Below are 17,324 nucleotides of genomic sequence, written 5' to 3'. Positions count from 1 at the left end.
TCCAGCACAGCTTGGGTGACAGGGCCACTTCCAAAGCCCGCAGGCCCACAGGGTAATCCTGGGTCTGTGTGTGTGTGAGGGGGAGGTGAAGGGCTTGGACATGTCCCAGGAGACATGGGCATGTCCCAGAAAGACAAACTGATGGGCACCCTACATCCTGGGGTCCAGGCTGGGGAGCAGCCCTTTGGTCTGAAAGCAAACAGCAGACATTTGTTTAGCTCAAGGAGTATCCCACTGGGAGTAGTCTCCCAGGGACCCTCTGTGTTTAGGGGCACCGCGTGACAGAGGGGCGTTGTGTGGCCAGGTTTCGTCCTGGCTGGGGGCTGGGCCTTCTCCAGGCGATGTCCGAGCCACCTTCAGGCCGTCCCTCTGGGATGTCCCCAGGCTCTCGGACTCCTGGGGTCGGGACTGAGCTCTCCTCACCCCCACAATCCGATTCCCCCCTTCCCTGCAGTCCTCTTCCACATGCTCCGGCGTCTCCTCTCTCCCTGCGGTCTTAAATGCCTCATTCCTTGCCTGTCCTACCGACTTCCTCCCATCTTCTCTCTGCCGGCCCATTCCACTCAACCTGTCCTTCCGCAGCCACTGCGGGGAGGCCCGGCTAATCTGCTAAGTTGACCAAGCCCCTCAGTGCCCCGTGAAGCCCTCCAAGGGCTCCCTGTCCCCCAGGCTTGTGACTGGAGACCCCTCATGACAGCACCTAGTGGGCCTCCCCATGGCTCCTACCACCTCCTGCCCCCTTCCCTCCTCCATCCCCACCGCCAGCTCCCAGAGCCCCTTGGCTGCCCCTGGGGTCACAGAGAAACATTCTGTCCGGGACACCCTGCTATGTTTGTACAGGCTGTTTCCTCAGCCTGAACCGCCCAATCCCCGCTCCTCGGTCCCATCCTGCCTGGCAATCCCTGCTTTACCTCCACATTTCCCGGGAGCCCTTGGGGACTTGCCTCTGCTCTCAGCACCCTGTGTGCTGATACCTCGTTGGCAGTGCTTATCACACGCGTTAGGTGACGGCTGATGTGCTGTGCCTCTCTGCCCAGCGCCCCACCCCAGCCCGGTATTCTCTCCAGGAGAGGCACACTGCCTTTCATCATTGCCCGGCCAGCCTGGGGGACGCTGCCGGCCTCTGCCCTGGCCTCTGTGGTCATGAGCAGTTCCCGGGCTCAGGGCTGGGGCACCTGGGGAGTGGTGCTCCCTGGGGTGGGAACGCTGGAAGAGGCAGGGGCCCCACAACTGCAGGGAGCAGCCCAGGGCTCCCCCTCTCTGGGACAGGCAGGGGAGCAGCCCGGGGGAAGGAAGGCAGGAGCTGGGGGTGTGGTGTGGGTGTGAGTGGAGGGGCAGGGTGGGGAGCTGTCAGCAGAGGGGCAGGGCAGCCTCAGGACCTGTGCGCACGGCGTTTCCAGCGTTCCAGAATATGGCCTTCTCTAATCACCATCAACATTCCGTTCCATAGGCACTTGGGCTGACAGCTGGCCTTCTTTTAATAGCCACAAGTATTCTGGGCGATACCCTAATCTCAGGGCATTCGCAGTGAGCACATACACCGATTGCAGCCCCACGCCCCCAGGTACACCCAGTTTCCAAACACAGAGAGGTACGTGCCACCCACACTTGGTCACATGCACAGCTTAGAGCAGACACATTAGGGCACACTCAATCCCATGCCCCACGGTGCCACAGGGACAGAATGTGTGTGCCAGGCACATGGTCACACACATTTACATACATGACGTACATTCATCGCAGTGCGGTAGAGCCACCACCACCTGCTATGTACATGCACAGTCAAGGTCACACAAACACACACAGACACTCTCAGGCACAGTCACACTCAGGCTTGCTTAGAACACCTTGGAGTCATGGAGACACCCAGGACCCCCAGGTGAGCAAGGGAAAGCTGGGAGGTGCAGGGAGGGGGTGATTCCCAGAGGACATTGGGCCTGCTCCCTTTTCCGGGCCGCTCCCTGGGCTACTTGCTCCTTATCCCCGCCCTTTTATAGATTGGCAGGTGCCGGGCCCAGTTACCTTTCCGGAAGCCTCTGCTTCCTGTCCCTGGGACTTGGGAGGGGCCTTGGCTTCCACATCCTCCGGGCCCTGACTGCCGGGGGACCATCCACTCACTTGCTGGGCAGTCCCCCAAGCAGCTGTTACCTCCGTGTCTGTCCAGCCCTGGGGGAGTGGGAGAGTCCCTGTGAGGTGAGGGGGACATTCTGCATCCCTGCTTCTGCCCCCTCCCTGACCAGGCCTTTCTCCATCCTCTCTACACTTATTCACTGGGGTGAAGCCCACAATACTGTTTACAGGGTTGCTGGTCACCAAACCCTTGCAAACTGTGCGTGCGTCTGCTGGGATGTGTGTGTGTGTGTGTGTGTGTGTGTGTGTGTGTGTGCTGGTGTGCTTTCTTAAGCATGTAGGATGGGTATGTCTTCATGAGGATCTAGGCCCTCTTAATGGATAAGATTCACTCCTTGATGTTTACTACATTAGTTCAGGGATGGGTCCTCTGGCAGCTCCTCCCTCAGCCCCTCAACTGAGACCCTCAGGGATGGGGGCAGTGGGAGGAGGTAAGTGGAAGCACTTGGTGAGGCCCAGAGTGGGCCCTGTAGGCACAATGAAGGAGGAGCTGGGGACAGGGGCTCAGGTCATAGGGAACTCTCCTGGTGACATCAGGGGGCATCAGAGCTCCAGGCCCCAAGTAGGGGCTGGCAGACTGGTAGCTCCCATGGCTGACCACAGCGGTGGGGTCAGCCTCCATGGGCACCCTATCTAGTCTTAGATGTGGACATGATGATTTTCCCTTTCAGAGGAGGACAAAGAGGCTCAGAGAGGGTGAGTGACCTGCACAAACTCACACAGTAAGGACTTGAACTCAGGCTTGAACATAGGTCCCCCACCTCCAGAGCCAGTGCTCCTTCCACTGTATCCTGTGAGCTCCAGGAGGAGGGCGCTTAATACTGAGGATGAAGGGTCCTGAGCTAGCTCCTGCCTGTCTCTCTAGAGGCCCATCTAGCGTCGGAAATGCTAGTCTTTTCAATCTGAGGCTCTAAGGCCCTGGGATAGTGCTGGCATGGAAAAGAGGCGGCCTGGACTTGGAAGACCCATGTTTCGTCCAGGCCCTGCTGCTGGGTGACCTTGGGCCAACATGTTGCCTCTCTGACCCCAGTGCCCCTGTCTGGCAGGGATGATGGTGTGTGGGAGGGCCGTGGGGGGGGTGGGTGGTGAGGGGCTCTTCCTGCCAGCGTCCTAGGTCCCTGAGGGTCCCTGAGTCTCCCTGAGTCTCAGAGGCAGCCCCGCCCAGAGGAAAGGATGGCGAGGTGCCAGTCAGTGAGAGCCCAGCCTCCTTACCACCTCGCTTTCAGAGCCCAGGGACACCTGGCGCCTCCGTCCAGTGATCCAGCTGAGGTCCGAGGCCTGGCTGCTCAGTGTGGAGCGGTGGGTGAAGCGGTAGCTGGTGTACAGGCCAGTGCGCTGGCCTGACACGCCCAGCAGCACCCCGAGGCATGGCAGGTGCTGGGCGATGGCCATTCTGCAAGGACAGCAGGTTAGGGGGATGGACAGACAGACAGACTTGAGGAGATGGGGGTGGATGGATAGACTGATACTGGGCTAATAGGAGTGGACAAAGAGCCTCTGGGGAATTGGGGACATAAAGACATTGGGGTTATGAGGATAGGCAGACAGACATTGGGTCCGTGGGCATGGAGGGAGAGCCTTAGGGTGGCAGGTTCAGCCAGATGCTTGCTTTCAGTTCTCGAGTGGCTGACCTAAGCCACATTTCTGCAAATGGGGACCAAGAACCCTCCTGAGCCGCCTCTGAGCTGGATGGGCTAAGGCCTACAGCTGGCCTCAGCGGGGTGCTGAGTTACTGACACCACCAGGCAAAAGGAAGCACTGAAGGCCCCCTCGTGGAAGAGGCCAGCTGTGCTGGGATTCTATCGGCAGAGAGCACTCTGGGCCAGCACCCCAGGCCTCTGCCAGGGCCCCTGAAGTGCAATGGAGCTCTCCCTGCTGTGATCCCTCCAGGCTGCCTCTGTCTGGGGGCCTCTCTTTGCAGCACTGCTGATCAGCCATCCTGGCTGCCTTTTGGCCTCAGCTCTGAAAATCCCAGTTAGTATTGGACACTGCCCAGGGAACTCTGATGTCCCTCCAAGCTGAGCCTCCTAGGAAGCTGGGACAGCAGAGAGGGTCACACCCGCTCCAGATCCCATCCAGTTCTCAGCTGCTAGAGTTCCCCACCCAATGCATGTACACAAGGGACAGGAAAGATGGCTGGCCTCTGCCCCCATTTATAGGCCCAGGCCCTCTATGCCCATGAGGGTGGGACTGGGGATCTGGGGCTGGGTTCTGGCAGAGGGCCACACCTGTACTTGGGGTGGGTGATGGCATAAATGATGGGGTTGTAGATGGCAGAGGCTTTGGCGATGACAGCTGGCACCGAGTTCACGTAGGGCGTCAGGACATGTGCGTACCTAGGACAGAGAAGCTGTGGTCCCTCTGCCAGCTGGCCCTCCCTGGGGACTCCACAACCCACCAGCCCTCTCAGGAACCTTCTTCATAGGCCAACCAAGCCCTGCCAGGGCACAGCCCAGCCTGGTCCAAACCAGCAGGACCAAGTCATCCCCGGGGGAGGGACTGCAATGCCAGGGAGAATCCTGATCTGAGGGGAGTGGGAACCCAGGGAGCAGTTGAGGGAGGGGTGCTGAGAAGATGTGCCAGGTTGGGGGTTTCGCCAGGTCCCACTGTCCCTTGGAGCCTGTCCTGCTGGCAGTAAACCCTCCCCACCCCCAGAGACTCTGGCCCTCTGCCCAGCTCTCCCCATGCCCCGCCGAACTCTGCTGCCTGCTGCGCCCCTGGCTCCTTGAGAGTAATGGCACAGGAGGGCCCCAGAGGGGACCAGGCCGTTCCTGCACAAGGAGAGGGTCTCATACCCAAGCACCTGCAAGGACTCATAGTTCTCACTGTCTCAAAGTGCTCCTGAAGTCTGGCCTGCCTCCACGCTGCTGCAGGTAGCAAAGTCCGCAGACTCTAGCCACAAAGGACTAGAGGGCGGGAGGTGAGTAGCACCCTGGCTGTGTGCCCACAGTCTGGGTGAAGAGGAAACCAGAACCTCAGGCAAAGTTGCATATTCCCAAGGGATCTGGCAGGACCTGGCAGCCCTTGCAGGCCCTCAAACCAAACCCAGTGTGGCCCAGAACTCCCCCAGCATGTCTCCTAGTGCCTCCGGGAATGAGACAGGCCTGGCTCCCGTGGGGCATCTCATAGCAGGGGGAGAATAAGCCTGTGAGGCTGGACCTAGGGTGTGAGGACGGCTGGCTTGGGCTTGGGCTGGGGAGGGAGAGGCTGCCCCAGGGTCCCCTTACCCTTCTCCCACCCTTCCAGCCCCTGCCCCAGCCCCTCACCCAGCAAAGCCCATCAGGGCCACAGTGGAGTAGGGGGCCCAGGAGAGCACGAAGAGAAGGATGACCAACAGCTCGATCTTGGCCATTTTCCACTCGTTCTGCAGACGCTGCCGTTGCCAGGGGCACTCACCACCACCCTCGCTGGCCCCGAAAGTCTGGAGAGCTCTAGGAAGCATGCAGAGTCTGGGTCTGACCCCACTCGGGTTGCAGTGAGTGCCAGGGTCATGGCTGCTGTCAGGGAGCCTTCCTGGACCCGGCCGTCCCTTCCAGTGCAGGCAGCCCTGCCGTGCCTTCTCTCCCCCCGCGCCCCCTGACCAAGGCTGAAGGCCCGCGCTTCAGAAGACGACTTTTCTAAGCACCCCGGTTGTACTGGCCTTTCGGCACCCCATCCCATAAGCACACGTACTGAGCTGGTCTTTGCCCATCTGGAGCTGGGAGTGCCCTGGGCTGTGGGTACGGATGTGAGTCACGGGCAGCCCTGGCCAAGGGGCACAGCCCCCCTCCCACGGAGCCCCTCCTTCACGCCCAGCTCTTACTGGCCCGTCTCCCGGATGGCCTTGAAGATGAAGATGTAGCAGTAGATGACGACGAGCAGGGGGAGGAAGAACACAAAGCAGAAGAGCAGCATGGTGTAGGCGCGGACCGATGGCGTGAAGCTCACATAGTCCCAGGAGCAAGAGGTCAGCAGCCCCTCGGGCACATAGGCACCTGGGAACCAGGGGCGGGTGCTCAGCCTGCAGGGCGGCGCTGACTTAGGCTCCTCATCCAGCAGGGGCTTTGGATGTGGGGTCTGAGCTTCTCAAACACTGGCCCCGGCCCCAGCCCTGCCCAGTGGAGTGAGGAAGCCGGGGCACGTGGAGGGGAGCTTTCCAAGCTGGTTCTAGCAGGAGACAGCTGGCAAAGTCCACTGCCACCCAATCTTGCCAGTTTGGAAGAGAGACCTCACCATAGCCGCAGGGTCTTACTCCCCCAAGACCTCAGCCAGCTTCCTGGTCCTGCCTCAGAAGGGCGGGTGCCTTGCTGCTGACCCTCCTACGTGCTGAGGCCTCACACCCCAACTCCTGCCTGTCTGACTCATTGCAAACTCGGCATCAGATGCACCTGTCACTTCCCGCCAGCTAGGAACCACGTGGTCTGCCCGTCTGTATTTGCGGATGGGAGCCCAGGTTATCCTCTGATTGTTGATGGTACAGCCTCAGTTCCCCCTGCTGCTAGCCATGCCCCCTGAATGTCCATTTGCTCTGAGACTTAAGCAGTCCCTCGGCCCCTCCTGCCAGCTGGTCAACCCAAGTCCACCTACCTGCCCCTTGAACGTACCCCTCCCAGCCTATCTTCCCTTCCCCTGATTCCCTGAGCCCACTTACTCCAGCCAAAGAAGGGCGGCAGACTCCAAGCCAGGGCATAGAGCCAGACGCCCAGCAGGACAAGCGTCGCCCGCCTCTTGGACACCATCCCGACGGTGGCCAGTGGGCGTGTGATCACCAGGTAGCGGTCCAGGGCGATGGCCGTCAGGGTAATCATGGAGGTGATGCCAAAGACAGCCCCACAGAAGGCATAGAATTCACAGCCTGTGGGCACAGCTGCCTGACCTCAGTCCTTGGCAGGGAGCCCATCAGATACCCCAGGGGAAGGGGGGTCTGTGGATTGCGTGTACTCAGCTCATACGCCCGCCTCTCAAGGAAAGCAGGCCTAGTTCCTCTCCACCCCGCCTACATGCATCTGACAGAGGCTCACGGAAACCTCTTGCTAACTCATGAGACTGAGGGTGACTACCCACTCTTTGCCCAGGAAGAGCACATCGCCTTCTCATCTGGGCCACCCTCCACTGTGGACATCCCCCGTCCCAACCCTCCTCCTCCCTCCAGCAAAAGGGAGTCCCAAGTGTCTACCTGTCTCTCCAAAGAGCCACTGCTTATAGACGCTGCTGGCGAAGAAGACGGGGGCCTGCGTGAAGGACATGAGGAAGTCGCTGACCGCGAGGTTGATGATGAACATGTTGGCGGGAGTCCTGAGCCCTCTGCTCCTGTGAGGGGTCAGAAACTGTCAGGAGGCGCTTCTGCTGGGGAGCTTCCCTCAAACACGTGTATGCTTGCACACAGGCACGAGCTGCTGGCCCACAGGCCCATCCCGCTGCCCGGCAAGTACCAGCCAAACAGCTCTGGAGCCTGGCATTGTGGGCTAAGAAGTGAAACCCCTCAAGGCAGCAACTCATGCCACTCCTGTTCCCCTTCTGCCAGTGTTCCTGCAGTCCTCACCTTCGGGGCTGGCAAAGGGGAGAGGAGTTGACGATGGTGCCCACAGGCCAGGTGCTTTCACAAAGCTCATCTCCCATAATCATCCATCTTCACATCTACGCATTCACCCCATTTCATTTTGCAGATAAGAACCCTGAGGCTCCACCTGTGGAGTGGCTTGCGGTCACAAGACTCAGTAAGTGACACAGCCAGGATTCACTCATTTGCTGGGCACCGCACATGTAAAAACTCACTTAATCATCACGTTGACCCCATGAAGTAAATCACAGCTTCGTTTTGCAGACAAGAAAAGTGGACTCAAAGAAGATAAGTAACCTGCTCAGGTCGTTTCAGCTAATAGGTGGTAGAGCCAGGAGTTTACTTCTCCACGTGCCTGTCTCAGCCATTCAGGCGGTGAGTGGGGCAGGTAGGGAAGGAAGCCAAGGGTGGTGGCCAGGGCTGGTTGCTGAAGGGCTTGAGGACTCAGGACCCTGGTACCAGGGCTGCTCTTTGAGGCAGAGGGAAGGTGCCCACTGGGACAGGTGTTGGAGGTGAGCCGAGAGCAGGGCAGAATAGGCAGAGACGTGTGTGTCATAGGGACACATACCCTACACAGACGGTGTGCCTGGGGCCCAATTAAACGTGCCATTCAAGCTGCCCTGGATTACATTTGGGCCCCTTTCCTGGGTTTGAAGATGGAGGCCTGAGCCTGAGACCATTGGCCCTGGCCTCCCCACACAGACTCAACAGTGCCCTGGCAGAGCTGGCACCAGAATTTCCACCCTGTGTTCTGCCCTGTCTCTGCATGGCTGGCTGCCCTCAGTGCCCAGGCCCCCATCCTGCCAACCAGGCACCTGCAGAAGGTATAGATGACCGTCAGATTTCCCAGCATCCCTGTGAGCCCCACCAGCAGGATCACCGTGCCCAGGGTGTAGTGGGCGTAGTCTGGAACATCGACCGTGGGAAAGGGGACCCAGGCAGCAGCCTGAGCCCTGGCTGCCTGTAAAGAGACAGAGAAACAAGGGCATCACATGACTCCATCACCTTCAAATAGTCCGGAGAAGAAGAGTTAGTGTTCCCAATGGGGCAGGTAAAAAACGCTGCAGGCGGGCAGGCTCAGAGTGGCAAAGCCGTTTGTCCACACAGCTAGCAAGTGGCTGAGCTGGAATGGAAACACAGGTCTCCTAGTTGAGCCCAAGTTCCTATACCATGGCCCAGACGCAAAAGTCTTCTAGAAGTGAGCTCAGATCACCTTTGGAGGCTGGTAGGACAGACAGACACATGTTTGGCAAGCAGGGACATGGCTGGAGTGACTTTATCTTTCCTTGGGGAGAAGGCAGAGCCATCTCCTGGGTGCGTTCCTCCCCTCTGTATGGGCCCCATCCCAAGTGCCCGAGACAGTCAGCAATGGTATTCCAGTCCCCTTTCACTCTGGGGAGGTAGAGTGGGGTGGAGCCCCTCTTCTCAGGAGTCCCACACCCTTCCCAGCCTCAAAGAAGGAGGCTGTACTCTCCCACTATATAACTGGGTACGGCTGACTTTGACACCTGGTGTGAGAGCGAGAAAAAGAATTGTCTTTTAAAAAGAAAATTCAGGCCTCCTAGGTCACTGTAGGGAGGTCACGATCCTATGAGGCCAGTACAAAAGGCTTTAAAGACTCCTCCCACCCCAGCTCCTTGCCAGGGAAGGGAGTGGTTTAATTTCTGTCCTGTCCTGGCTCCTATAGCTACTGGAGCCTTCTCATCCTGTCCAGAACCTAGGCCAGCATCCCATGGTCTTGAGGGTGCCCTCATCCCTCCCCAGTTAATGGTGGGGTTGCTGGGGTATGGCCCTGGGCCCTGGCTAGGATGATGGAAGCAGCAGCAGGCACCAAATACCTCGCTCTGGGCTGGGACAAACCCAGAGGCCCAGGGCAGGCCTTCCTCTCTGGAAGGCTCTGGGGGGCATCCTACTACCCTCAGAAAGAAATGGACGTGCCATTCCAGCCCTTTGTCCCACAGGGCTGGCCTTTTTGTTCCTTGGATGCTCTCCACGAGGAAGGAAAACTTGCCACACTCCCCTCTATTGGTCTCTTTGCATAGGACAGGCTCAGAGAAGTTCAGTAACATGCCCAAGGTCCCACAGCAGAGTTGTGGAACCTTGTCAAAGCCCCCGTGTGCCCCTAGGAAGAGCACCAGGGAGCAGGAGGGAGGCTCTGCGTGCACACGCTCGCCCCAGGCTTACCGTGGGGCTGACGGGCGGAGGGTGGTCCAGGCTGGAGGTGCTGCTCCAGGAGCTGTCCCACCTGCTGCGGGAAGCTGGGGTGGCTATGCCATTGGATTCCTGGGCCGGGTCCGGTGGGGCTCTTGTCCCCGAAGGCGAGTTCATCCTGATGTGGGGTGGCCCTTCTCAAGCCCACAGAGAAGTCAAGGGCACGGGGAGCTCAGGATATTAGCTGTGCCCAGCCTCCCAACGTTCCTCCATCCTCAGCACCCCTTCACGGTCTACCGGCTGCCTGCTCCTGTGTCCGGCGTAGACCCAGCCTGGAGCTGTTCTTGGGGCTGGTGGCTGCTCTGCGTCCAGTGAAGCACAAAGGAGAGAGTGTCTCAGTTATGGCGACTCACAGTCACAGGGTCTGTCCCCACCTTTAAGTAGTGGAGATGGGGGTGTACATGCCCGATCGCTCGGTTCCTCAGCTCCCTCTGACACAGGTCCCTGATGATGGCGGCACGCACGTGTGAATGTGTGGGCGAGTGAGTGCGTGAGAGTATGAGAGTGTGTGTCCATGTGAATATGTGTGTATGTGTATATTTCAGAAGAGATTGCCAGTCTCCGGCCCTTGCACTTTGTCCTCCCCTCTGGCCAGGCTCTCTTTCTTCCCTGAGCTCATCAAGACCAGCCTCTGCTGCCCCCAAGACCCCCCCCCTCAGCCTTTCCACGGGGCGCCCTCCCTTCGTGTCCGCCCACATAACCCATCACACCTTCACAACCATCCCATCCAGAACCAAGGCTGGTCCCCCCATGTCACAGATGCAGAAGCTAAGAGGATACACCAGGATATAGCAATCAGGGGGGAGATCAGATCACGAGGCATCTTTTGTTTGTTGGTTTTTGATCATAAACTTTTTAATGAAATTGAAAGATTGAAAAAAAAGAAAAAAAAAAAAACCCACAAAGCTGGTAGAGACCTGGGAGCTCACCCAGGCTTGCAGGCCTGGCGTGAGTTGAGTGAGTATCAGAGAGGTGGAGGGGACCCCCAGGCCACGCCTACCTCTTGGGGGAGGACAGCAGGAGGAGGGTGGGATTCCAGGGGCTGGGGCTGCACAGCAGGGTGTCACAGAGAGAGGGCGCTCACAGGTGGGAGCGGGAGGCCGAGTGGGGATGCGACTGCTGGCAGAAGCGCCACAGTGAGCAGAAAGCGGGTTATGAACACCCACCACTCTCCTGATCTGTCCTTCTCAGGTGCCTTGCAATGGCCAAACCTACCTGGAAGCCAGAGGTAGGGGGGCTTGAGAGATGTGGTTCCCTCTGACAGAGAGCAGAGCAGGGAAGGGTTACGGAGCCCACATGCGTCATTCCTCCACACCACCCCCGCCTGCCACTGTTGCCAGTAGACAGTGTGGGTCCCCTCCACTCCCACTACTGGCCAGGAGGTCAGCCCTCCCACTTCACCTGTGGATGTTCTCGCTCTTTAATTTTCTCACCCCACCCCAGGGGCTGCTCATGGAGAAATGTCCTATGCCCTAGGTGGGCAGTGGTACCAGCTCTCTGCCTGGCCAGTCTCCATAGCTCCCTGGGACCAGCCCGAGCCACCCTTCTGCTCAGCCTGGCCTAGGAGTTTATAGGTGATCACACCCATTCCCCCCACCATCCCACTTGCCATGCCAGGGAGATCCAAAGATGTCCAGGGTGCCTGTGGTACCCGGAGCCCTCGCCCACAGCTCTGCACTGACTCACTGTCTGCTCTTCACGCTTTGCTGGCGTGGCTGGAGTTGGGAAAAGCTTTCCAGGTCCCTCACCCACAGGGGAGAACTAGGGGCATAGGAAGGGAGAGGCCTGAAAGCTGCCCTGGGGTGACGTAGAAGGCCTGGGCATCTGCACAGTGGGGGGGCTCGGGAGGCAGGGGTATGATGTTTGATGTTAGATCAGTGGGCCCTCAGCAGACACGTAACCACACTTGTTGAGGGACTGTGATCAACCAGCCTCATGACACTGTCCACAGACCCCCAATGCCGACTTTACATACAGGTTTCCTGAGCCCCAGAATTCCTGTCCTTTGCAGAGAAGTCGTGAAAGCCCTTGTAAGAAAAGCCCCTGGGCCCTGCATTTCTGTTGTCTGGTGGTAGCACCCAGCATCTGGGGAGGGAGGCGGATCTTCCTGCCCTCCAGCATGGCCTAGCAGGCAGCACGGTAATGCCATTCCCATCCTGTCCACTCCTGGGGATCAATTTCCTCAACCTGGGGCTGGCCAGGGCTATCTGGTTACCCAGAGACTCCTGGGAAACTCCCTGGAGCTGTTGCCGGGGGAATATTAAATGTCTCAGTGAATGTGTTCCTGTAGGCACCTGGCCAGCAGCTCACCTGGACCCTCCCTCACCTGGATCCTGCTGGGTTCTAGGCAAACCCTCTCAGGATAGGGCCCTTCCTTCTTCCTGTGGCCTGAGGGAGGGACCATAAAAGCAGAAACTGAGAAAATCCTTGCTCTTCTGCTGCCTTACATCGTATAGCAGCAGGTGTAGCTCTGCCCTTTTACCTGCCCTGGGCTTAGAAGTGCCGTCCATTCCCTCCCTCCCCAACCAAGTGCACGCGTGCCCATCGGGTGCCAGCCAATCGACCCAGTAGTCCTGTTAATGTCTCTGTGGCCAGGCTCTCTCTCTGTTGCTCTTTCCCCCCTTACTCCCCTTCTGGGGTGCTCCCACTGAGTTCTCTCCTACGCAGCCTATGCTAGCCAAAAGGGGGCAGGCAGGGGGAGAGCCATGGGGCAGAGTCTACATAGCACTGTGGCACTGTATTCCGTGGCTGGCTCCTGGGCTTGACACCGCTTGGTGTTCGCACTCCTGGCCTAGGGTCCTGACCCAGGCACTTGGAGCTGCCCCTATGCCATTCCTACCGGCCCATGTGTGTCATTTCAGCGAGTCCAGCCTGGTGGTCTTCAACTTCATACCCATCCAAGTGCCATGCATTCATCAAACAACTACAACAGTGTGCCATGCCCTGGGCTGGCATCCATCACAGAGGCTGTCCCGGGCGAGCTTGCTAAGTAATAGTCACCCTTCAGAAAGTGGCCTCTTCCCCCCTCCACCCCTTAGCTGGAGGCTTCTGTTGAGGGGGTCAGGGCCAGTTAATAGGTGTGAGAGAGGACTTAGAAAACAAAAAGTCAAGGAAAACATGAGTAAGGCCAAAAGAATAAACTTCTAAGTAGAGAACTGATTACATACCCTAGAGGGGCATGTTGGTGTAAAACAACCCATGAAGTGGGCGATCTTGTATTTCACATACCTTGGGCACACCCAGCAGCCCACCAAAAGCAAGAATTTGCTACCGGACTTAAAAAATGAAATTTAGAGGGGCTTCCCTGGTGGCGCAGTGGTTGAGAGTCCACCTGCCGATGCAGGCGACGCGGGTTCGTGCCCTGGTCCGGGAGGATCCCACATGCCACGGAGCGGCTGGGCCCGTGAGCCATGGCCGCTGAGCCTGCGCGTCCGGAGCCTGTGCTCCGCAACGGGAGAGGCCACAGCAGTGAGAGGCCCGCGTACCGCAAAAAAAAAAAAATTGAAATTTAGAGTGAGCGACGTGGTGAAGGCAGTTGAAAAATACAAACTTCCAGTTATAAAATAACGAATTCCTAAGATGTAGTGTTCAGCATAGTTGATAATACTGTATTGTATATTTGGAAGTCGCTAAGAAACTAGATCTTAAAAGTTCTCATCACAAGAAAAAAGTTTCTGTAACTACGTGTGGTGATGGATGTTAACTAGATTTATTGTGGTGATCATTCTGCAATATTTATACAAATACTGAACTATGTCGTGTACCTGAGAATAATATAATGTTATGTGCCAATTGTATCTCAATTTAAAAAAAAACATGAAATTCATTCCTTAGTGCCTTTGACATTTCCTAGTTGGCACACAGAGCACTCTAACTGGGGCACGCAGAGAGGCTTGATCTACCCTAGGAATTACTATATACTTTTTCTGACCTTTTGTTGATATGCTGGAACAGCAGGAGAAACACTTTTCTTTAAAATATTCTAGCTGATCTTAGCCGTGTTCCTTAGCAGTTTCCCATGAAGTGGAGCATTTGTCTGAGGGAGAGAGGAAAGGAGGAAGGTACCCACTTTGATTTATGACATCCTAGAGCAATTTCTGACTGCTCAGAGAGCACAGGTATAGAAGATACATAGGACAGAATGGGAATCTACATGAAACACAAAGATGTTCTTAGTGAAGAGCGATTCTGACATATAATGTGTGGCTGGGTCTGTTCCCAGTGACCCCCCACAAGCCCTCGTTTATCTGAGCATGGCATGAGTGGCACTGGAAGATTTCTGAACGAAAACCTTGCAGTGGAATTGGCTTTGTCTTTGATGTGACTATAGGCATGTCAGCTTTGCCGGCAGAATCCCAAAGCTGTAAGCACTGTGAATTCCCTCTCACACCAGCCCAGCGCTGCCCCTATCTGCCGTGAGGGTCTGGGGAGTGACAAAGAACGTCTTTGAGACTTAGTTTCCTCACCCATAGATTGAGGTACGAAAACTGCTTCATTCGTAAGAAAGTGCGTAGAGCACACTAGCGTGCCTCCCCGAGGCTCGCAGGGGCTGCCTTGCCTGGGGGGGCAAATTCTGTACAGCACTAATGTCTGCATCATCACCAGAGGACACGGGGGTCAGCCCGGCCTGCACCGCCGTGTGGAACCACGTGACCTTGGCTGACTCTTGCCCTCTGAGCCTCCTTTCTTACCTATAAAAGGGAGATCGCAATGGCAGCCTCATTGGCGGCAATGATCAAATTTGACAAGAAACTTGAATCACCTGGCACAGTGCCTGGATCACCGCAGTCTTCGGCAGTGTCAGCCCCCCGGTCTTTCGCCCGGTTGCTGAGGCTGGGGCTGGTTACGGGTTCTTCCCTTCTCCCTCTGGGGCCCAGGCAGCTCTTGTCATGGGCCATTTTGTGGTGGAGGGAGCCCCTCCCAGACCCTCTGGGAGGGGGCAGAGGAGCAGCGGGAGGTAAGGCAGGTATGTGGGCCACAGCCTTTTCCCAGAGAGGGGAAGTGAGCTGGCATGAATGGGAGTTCATGGCCAAGCACGGCCAGCCCCACAGCATCCAGAGGTCCCAGCTTCCCCACCTTCAGGGGCCACAGGAGTTAGTTATTTGCAGGGCGGTGACCGGATTGGTAGGGAAGGTGCTCGTTCCCTCCTTTTGGAAAACAAGCTAATTCCAGGAGCTGCTAGCAGTTTTCAGGCAGCCAAAGTTAGTGGCTGGTGATGGCTGGCACCCTCCACATTAGGATTGTCAAACTCGGCAGAAACCTTCAGGGAGCCCCAGTCCTCTGTCCTGTCTTTTCTTCCCTACTCGGGCCAGTTCTGGCTCCAGGCTGAGCCCCCCCTCAGCACACAGATGTACATCTGGGAGCCCTTTGAGGCCTCTCTTCTCTCCTCCTGCTTGCTACCCTGTCCTCTGCCTTCCCATCCAGCCCCCAAGGCACACTGGAGTCACTTGGGAGTTTAACAAATTGTGACACCTGGAGCCCAACTCCAGGGACTGGGTTAGCTGGCCTGGGGTGGGGTCTAGGCATTGGGATTTTTAAAAACGCTGCCGAACACAGAGTGGTAGGCACTGACTCACATCTTTATGCCAGTGCCATCCATGCACACACCTGGATTCACAGGTGGGCCCCGCCCTGGCCCTCCCACCCACCTTGGCTCTCTGCTCTGTCTGCTCTGCACGTTGCTGCTGCTTTGCAAACTCTCTGTATGGTCAGGCCACTCAAGATGGCTGTTCTCTTGCTCTCTATCCATCCCCTGCCCGACCAGTGCCTGCTTCTTCTATATTCTACGCATACGACTGACCTTCTTCGTACTCGCCCCAGGCCCCAGCTGGTGATTGTTCTCATCAAAGGGGCAGTGAGGGGCGTGCCCCTCAGCTTGTTTCTCTGGTAACCAGTGAGCCCAGCTGACTTCAATTCCCCTATAACCGGTAATCTCCCCTTCCCCGCTAGGAGGGAAGACTGCCACCACGTCTTGCCCACTGCGTGCTGCACTTGGTGGGGTGTTGCTCCAGGACCTTGCTTCAGACATGTAAGATCCCCCCATCCTTTAAACCACTGATGTCTCTGTTGCTGACCCCAGGCTCTTTCTTTGGTCTTAAAGCTGGGCGAGCGCAGGCTTACAAGGGGTGCAGCCCAACACTCTCCAACCTGCAATTGCTCAGGGCAAGGTCTGGATTCAGACCTCAACCGCCTGTCTGAGCCCCTGAAAAGTGGGGAAAAGAGGTGGTGCAGGGGCGTCCAGGGCCTGATGCCGAGGGGCAGAGGAGCCCAGGAGAGGAGTCTGGCGGCAGGGAACGTGAGGAGTAGAAGCCATGAGGTCGGGGCCAGGAGGAGGGGGCAGGGTTCTGAGCCCGGGGTCTGCGGGTAGAGTTCAGGGCACCCATGAACTCGGGTGAGAAAAAAAAGTATACTGTTGTTTGCACTAACCTCTAGCTGAAATTTAGCAGTTCCCTTCATTACGAACGTGGACAAAACCCCAAGTAATAGTGCCCATGACTTTGTCACCGTTGGAAATCACTGCTCCTTTTCTGTGACCGTAGAGTTGTTGCAGACAATGGCGTGATATTGGTCTTACTCATCACTACTTCCTAATTATGGGTCTGCTTAAAGCCCCCACCAGGTCTTTTGGATGATTCGTTAAGAAGCACACATATTACTCCATCACAAGTTTATTATTTAATTTTTTAGTAACAGTATCTCACTGTAATCGTTTTCTTTTGTAATTCTGTGTCTTTTATTTCATTCATTGAAAACATTCTGGGGAACTCCCTGGCGGTCCAGTGGTTAGGATTCAGCGCTTTCACTGCCATGGCCCGGGTTCATTCCCCAGTCCTGGAACTAAGATCCTGCAAGCCATGAGGCACGGCCAAAAAAAAAAATTCTGGAAGAGGGCTCCTTTTAAGGCTGCACAGAACCCCAAAGGGGTCCCTGGCACAGAAAAGTAGAAGTGGAGTAGAAGATGGAGTAGAAGTGGAGTAGAAGATGAGGCAGGGGGGTATTCAGAGACTAGGAGATGGGAGCCATAATTCTGGGGGCTGGAAGTGGCCTCCCTTGGGTCACCCCCCACAAGGGCTGCCTGGGAGTCTTAAGAACTAGCCATTCTGCTGGGAGACTTGGTCTGTGACAGGCCCGGTTGTTTAGCTTTGCCTGGGTCCCCTGAGCCAGCCGAGCCAGCCGGAGTCTGACAAGAACCTCCTGGCCTTGAGCCCCCATTATCCGTCCCAACCCCTGAGCCCTGGTGCCTGGCTGCAGGGCCTGCCTTCCCCTTTCCTCTGGTAAACTGCAGTCCTTGCAGCCAGCAGAGCTGACGAACACTGTGAGGGTGCAGAGTCTGCAGGAAGCCTGGGCCACCCAGAGCCTCGGGGTGTGCCAGTTGCCCCGAGACAGAGTCTGAGCAGGTGAGCTGCACTCAGGGCAGTGCCTCACTGGAGAGACAGGAGCTGCC

At 57.1% G+C, this 17,324-nt stretch overlaps 1 protein-coding gene across 2 annotated transcripts; it reads right to left on the bottom strand.

The window, feature by feature from the left end:
- Positions 1-150: 150 nt before the first annotated feature.
- Positions 151-10,052, bottom strand: OPN4 (opsin 4). Of its 2 annotated transcripts, XM_029201016.1 has the most exons (11): positions 9,854-9,997; positions 8,485-8,630; positions 7,885-7,920; positions 7,286-7,419; positions 6,761-6,964; positions 5,933-6,104; positions 5,397-5,561; positions 4,359-4,466; positions 3,343-3,523; positions 2,023-2,166; positions 151-189 (listed from the first exon to the last, which is right to left on the bottom strand). In XM_029201016.1, exons 1-11 carry the CDS (start codon positions 9,995-9,997, stop codon positions 151-153), a joined length of 1,473 nt encoding a protein of 490 aa, XP_029056849.1. The 2 variants fall into 2 exon arrangements, with proteins under 2 accessions (XP_029056849.1, XP_029056848.1); XM_029201015.1 differs by lacking the exon at positions 7,885-7,920 and having other exon boundaries at positions 9,854-10,052.
- Positions 10,053-17,324: the final 7,272 nt, after the last annotated feature.

This window comes from Monodon monoceros, unplaced genomic scaffold (assembly GCF_005190385.1).
Source record: "Monodon monoceros isolate NGI ecotype Baffin Bay Population unplaced genomic scaffold, NGI_Narwhal_1 Super_Scaffold_4, whole genome shotgun sequence".
Lineage (NCBI taxonomy): Eukaryota > Metazoa > Chordata > Mammalia > Artiodactyla > Monodontidae > Monodon > Monodon monoceros.
This window is presented reverse-complemented; position numbering and strand designations above follow the sequence as displayed.